The 6224-nt window shown below is 40.2% G+C and overlaps 1 protein-coding gene across 1 annotated transcript; it reads left to right on the top strand.

The window, feature by feature from the left end:
• Positions 1-3265: 3265 nt before the first annotated feature.
• On the top strand, positions 3266-4222 carry LOC137972440 (uncharacterized). The gene has a single exon (XM_068819162.1). The coding sequence runs from the start codon at positions 3330-3332 to the stop codon at positions 4077-4079; it is 750 nt and encodes a 249-aa protein (XP_068675263.1). The 5' UTR covers positions 3266-3329; the 3' UTR covers positions 4080-4222.
• Positions 4223-6224: the final 2002 nt, after the last annotated feature.

Below are 6224 nucleotides of genomic sequence, written 5' to 3'. Positions count from 1 at the left end.
TTAACTAAATTTCTGACAGTTCACATCAAACCCTTTTCGAAAGAACCTTGACCGTAAATAATAAAGCACAAAAGAGACAAGCTTTCATTCAAATAATTTTTCACTGTCGCATTTCCATTTAGCGTTGATTTTATTCGGCCATGGCAGCCTGAGAAATGTGCTTTTTGTTTTGATAATAATAATAATAATAATAAGAAGAAGAAGAAGAAGAAGAAGAAGAAGAAGAAGAAGAAGAAGAAGAAGAAGGAAAAGAAGAAGAAGAATAAGAATAACAATAGAGCGAGTTTCAATCGAGTGTCGTAAAACCAAAACCAAAGTAATTACTTTGGCCAATCAAAAAGTACGGAGACAATCCAATGAACCAATCAAAACTCGAAGTAATTACACGTAGCCAACTCAAAGCGCGGGAAAATGTGCACGCGCGAGGCACGATTGGTTTTGGTTTCACTTCTGATTGGTTGAAAAAGTGGCGCGAGAACTATGAACCAATCACTGAGTGAAGTAATGCAAAACCAAAGCAATTCGCTAATTACTTTCGACACTCAATTGAAAACCTCTCTAACAGTAATATCTTAATTTATATAGCGCTAAAATTATACAATACTCCAAGTAATACATACAATATGAGCGGCAGATCTTACAGTAAGTCCTCGAACTTGGTTAGTTAGAGGTATTTACAGCTGATAGAACGTGCTGGAGAAGAACTGAACGAGATGTTCACGAAGCCAACGACGCGAAAACCTGGGTATAATTTATATTAGAGATTATATCCTGAAAAAATAAGGGCGCTTTCCATTAGTCACAACTAGCCGGTCAGACCATACCATACCATTACCGTACCGTTTGTAAAGAGAATTCCTCTATCAATCAGAAATGTCCAGCTAAATCCGTTTCTTTCTACACGGTATGCATGACAGTGATGGGTTTTTAGCGAAAACTCTCGAAAGAAGCCTGTTTCATTTTCCAAATGCCCGGTCCGGCTGGCGAGTTCTAACTTTTGGCATGCGCCCTAAGGTTTGAATTTCTACAGAAGTCAAGTAAATGTCATTTAATTTCCAAGGGTTATTGCAGATCACTGTGGTTGCCTTCCATAATAATAATAATAAGCCGATCTTTTAAAATGTTTTCAAGACAACAAAAAGCAAAATGATTGTGAGGTTTGACGACTTAAATCCTCTCCGTTCTTGAGATACAGAGGGAATTGTGACAACCGAAAGTGGCCCGTAAAGTTTCGGGACTTTCGAGAAACGGGCCCCAGACGTCATTTCCTTTCACGGTGACGTCCCTTGGCCTTGTGATGGCGATGTGAACGACAGGCTGGGCGTTATGCCGAGAGGGGAAGAAACCACGTCCTCCACAATATAGCGAATTAAAGAGCTACAATCATAGACAAAAGTAGTTAGGAAGGTTATGTAAATGAACCGCACCAGCTGTATTTCAACCCGCTTCTTTTAAAGCGCAAAAGAAATAGTTTCACCTTCTCTTATATAGCCTCCTCCCTCCCTATTCAACTTGCAAGGTAACACAACAATTTCCCACTAAACCGTTCAGTTTTGCACAACATTGAATCAGGGGGGGGGGGAGGGGGTGGGGAGAGAAGCAAAGAACACGTCAAAAGTGCTAACTTTCCCAAAGGTTTTGTCTATAATAGCAACTCTTTTTTTGGCATCCCGACAAGTTTATTTCCCGGTATTCCCAGAACTTAAATGAAGAAGACCGGGAACGCATAATAGTGGGAGTCCTCGAAACTAATACTGAATATGAAGTGAAACTAAGTAAAGGAAGAATTGTCAGAATACCGGCAGTATTTCAAATTAAAATGTTCCCTACAGCTCTTTTCCGGCCGTTTCCATTTTATGGAGAATTTGTCATTATTACGAAGGAATCCTAGGAAATCATTTACCTATTTTTAAAATTATTTTGAGCTTAGCTTACAAATGAATAAATTGTGAACATTTTGTCTACTTTAAGTATTTAAGCTTGCCCTATTTGTATCCTGTAAATACTTTTTGTTATCTTTGCCTCCCTTTGTATTCCAAATTATTTGTAAGTAGGTCCACATCAGCCTTTTGCCTCATTTTTAACCTACTCGAATAAGGTATATTGCGTTGTTTTCCTTAACTCAACATTTCTCTCCACTTTTCAGCAAAGATCCTTGTACTTTGACTAGTATCCTAATTGGGTTTTCCTTTTAAACAATATCGCGTAAGATCTTTTTGATCTGGTAACCGGTAAATATTTTAGTTCAAACACTCGATACCGTCGCTTGCAACTACCTGTTGACAAAAACATGTTCTGCCGGCCAGTCAAAATTCAAGTTTTGACAATCAAACTTCAAAGGTTACCGGCCCACTTTGGAACGTTTTGGCGCCACTCTGCAAACACTTCACCGGAACCAAAGTCAGCAACGCGTACGGGCATTTTGTCTTTCGCAGTTTTGAACACCTTGCTTGAAATTCCTACCTAGGTTCTTTATTGTAAACGCCATGTCTTGCCAAACGGCAAATAAATCAGCTACGATCATTTGCGTATTAAGCTGGCGCCAAACCGTTCCCAAGTGGAAGGGTAAACTTTGAAGTTTGAGTGTCAAAACGTCGAATTTTGATTGGCCGGCAGAACATGTTTCTTTTGTCACGCATGTGGACAAGTAGTTGCAAGTGACTGTAACCAACTGTAAGAAAGGTAATTTTCAACAAATATCTTACTTCATTGCTCTTAGAAAAACATATCTTCTTTTGAAAACACAAAGCTATTCAGTGCAGGGAACGATTTTTTCGAGCCCGTGCACACAAGGTGCTCATTCTGGCTCAGCGTGGTAGTGAGAGAGAACAATTAAAAAGGGTTTTAAAAAGCTCTAAGCGAGCGATCCTTTTTTCATACTGTCTCATAATTTAATACACGTAATCATTCAAACGAGCGCCATCTTAGATCTATGTAGGACTACTATTTGTATTACATTTTTAATTACCAAATTTTATCTACAACATTGACCAAAAAGTAAACATGCAGGGATTCCAGACACTTCGTTCAATTTTTCTCCCCAAACCAAGGCGATAGAAATAGTATCAAAAATTGTTTTAATGTTTTCTTCTAGTCATGCTTTAGTCTTTTGACTAATAGGACAGCTCGCTGTTGCAAATGTTTCTCAAATCATGTTCCTTCTTTTGCAATGCACATTGTACAAAGCGGCGATATCATTCACAGCCCAAAGGTCACAACACTGTGCTAATCCGATGACACGCATGAGTGTTGCATAATTTATGCGTCTGTACCCCTTTTAGCATGATACCCTAATCGGCATTTTACACGCCACCGGCTTTGGAACCAAAATGTCTTCCGATAGCGAAAAATTTAAAAGATTTGGAGTTCTAGTTTGTGAAGATTCGGAAAAGTGGGGCGGAACCGATTACATAGGGGAACGTTTCAAATCTCTTCTCGCACGTCAAAAGGAACACGAATGGCTTTGGTACGACGTGTGCGCGGGTGATTTACCATCCGAAGAAGATCTTGGCAAATTCCAAGGCTTTGTAATCTCTGGGAGTCATTACTCTGCGAATGACGACAAAGAGTGGATAAGACGAACTGAAAAACTTATCGTGTCCCTGTCGAAGAAACCTCTAACATCTGCTCGTTTGGTTGGTGTCTGTTTTGGTCACCAACTGATTGCGAAAGCACTTGGCGGCGTCGTGAGTCGAAATCCCTCTGGAAAATTTGTCTTACAAACTGAAAAAGTAAAGGCCACAAAGGAAAACGTCGTTGTTTCGAAACTTTTCGAGAACGGACCACTGACGGTATTGGAATCACACAGTGAATGTGTCACAGAACTTCCCCAAAATGCACAAAGCATTGCAACTTCGAATTCGTGTGAACACGAAATGATTTTGTTTACTGAGAATATTCTTGGAATCCAATGCCACACGGAGTGTACCGCAGAAGAATTTGAAGAGAAAATTCTTCCTTCACTGATGAGCAACAAATTGTTGACAGAAGAGGAGGGTGAAATTGTGAGAAAGTCGCTAAAGGTTCCTGTGCACTCAAAAAAAGTGAACAATGTTTTGAGTGAATTTCTGCACCAGTAACCTAGAGAGGATGTTTTTGATGAAGTGATGTCAAATCCCGAGAGAGATACGCTTTTGAAGAGTCATTTTGATACCCCTGCTTTTTATTATTTGTACAGGCAAAGCAGAACTGAACTGTTTTTTGAAAGCTTCTAATTTCTTAAACATTTACATCTTTTACATATTTGTCTCATATAGTGGAGGTACCCAGCATCAGTTCCAGAATCCAGCTCTTGTGTTTACGACTGAAGCAGGTTGCTAAGGGAAGGAAAGGACTGGGGGGGGGGGGGGGGGGGGCCGGAAGGGGGCAAAATGCCCCCCCCCCCTCCCACCTTTTATGAAGCACATTTTTTCCTGATCCCTACCATAACTAGAGAAAGGCACATGTGCATGTACAGTTTTAGTGCAACACCCCTATTCCTCGACAGATTGTGTTGTTACTTTTAAAATGCCTATTAAACTCAGTACCTCATTCAAAATATGACCAGTTTCCTTCAAAAGAGTGAGTTCAGAAAACAGTGAAGCGGGAAAACACATTCTAGTGATGACGATGATGATGATTATGAAAACGATGATGACAATGATAAAGAAAAAACAACAGTGATTAGATACGGGAGCCTCCCTATGCACTATATCCTTGAATTCAACCTTTGCACGCATCTTTCTATTTTTAGAACTAACCCCTCAGCAGAAGACTCACATTTACATGAATTTGCATTCCTAGTTTTTGCTATTTTTGTCTTTCTTTCACAGTAACTTTATTCTGATTGGCCATTCCAAATGGCGCATGCAGTGGCATTCTAAAAATAGGAAAATATGCGCAAAGGTTGACTCATAGGGCTAGTATGGGAGAGGCAAGCTCCTACTCATGGGCTACTGTCAAATTATAATTTGGACAGCAACGTCCAGGTAAAGTCACTTTTTAGGGGCGGTGCCTCGCATGGGACATTGGTCCCGTTGCACCTACCCCTTTTGGGGTTTGCTTCTTTTCTTTTCTTTATTTCTTTTCCTTATCATTATTATCTTTTTTTCCCCTTGTGTTGTATTATAAATTTACACTGTAAGTTGCAGGAGGGGTACCCAATAAAGCTGTTCCTTCTATCAATGGAAGGCGATGGTGCGCATTTTACCCCCCTCCCTCTGCCAGGGCTCCCTTTTACAGGTATTTAACAGTATAGCTACACGGATCAGAGGAAATTTGAGGCAGACGAAGTCACCAACAATCGAACTAGGGACCTCTTGCTCCAAAAGCCAATATTCCAATAATTATTGCAGAGTTATGACTATAAAACATCAGTTGTAGTTATGCTCGGTGAGGTGAACTACTACTTGTCTACAAATCACTGAATGAGCTTGCTCCTAACTACCTTAAAGAATTGCTAGAGCCATGCAACACAATTGCGTGATCTACGATCTAGCAATAAAAAGTACCTCAAGGAACCAACAACAATCAGTAAGAACTACAGTGACTGCGCATTTTCGGCACACGGGCCAAGACTATGGAACACTATGCCTCTGTCCATACAAGAGTCACCTTCATGTGAATAATTTAAGACTGGTTTAACCCATTCACCCCTAAACCGGCCATACTTAGTATTTTACTCTATCTAGCGCCAGACGATTTTACTCGTCAAAGGGGAACCCCCAGGAGTCAATGGGTTAAAGACATTTTAATCCTTTTCTAAGACATAAACATCATTTAAGGAAATTTGAACAATGCCCTACATGGAGCCTTGCCATTATTATATTATTTCTTATTTATTACTGGGTTGCCATATCACAGTCCAGTCGAAAAACAAGTATGATTTCTCCTTTTTTTCCCACCCATGTCAAAAAAATGGAAACCTGTCACTCCCCTGCTAAGTATTGTCTTTTTGCATTGAGTCTTCTGCACATATTTTGGGTAAGTTTCAGGGGGTAATAGAAATGCATAGCTTTTATCCAGTGGACACAGTAGAAGGTTTAATTAACCTACAATGGTGTCCCATCAAAATGGGACAAGACATTGCAAAATAATTCAACGCGTGAACATGTGAGCAAAAGGGCCACTGCTGGCACAACATCAGGGTGACCCCTCAAGTAGTCCACATGACCCCCACCCCCCCTCCACTTGAAAAAATTAACTGGAACACTGCAGTTGAATACCACCCAGCTCAGTGCCTTGTG

The sequence above is a fragment of the Montipora foliosa genome, chromosome 10 (genome assembly GCF_036669935.1).
Source record: "Montipora foliosa isolate CH-2021 chromosome 10, ASM3666993v2, whole genome shotgun sequence".
Lineage (NCBI taxonomy): Eukaryota > Metazoa > Cnidaria > Anthozoa > Scleractinia > Acroporidae > Montipora > Montipora foliosa.
This window is presented reverse-complemented; position numbering and strand designations above follow the sequence as displayed.

Coding starts and splice junctions, on each gene's coding strand:
- LOC137972440 (XM_068819162.1), top strand. CDS start 3,330: ATGTCTTCCGATAGCGAAAAATTTAAAAGATTTGGAGTTCTAGTTTGT.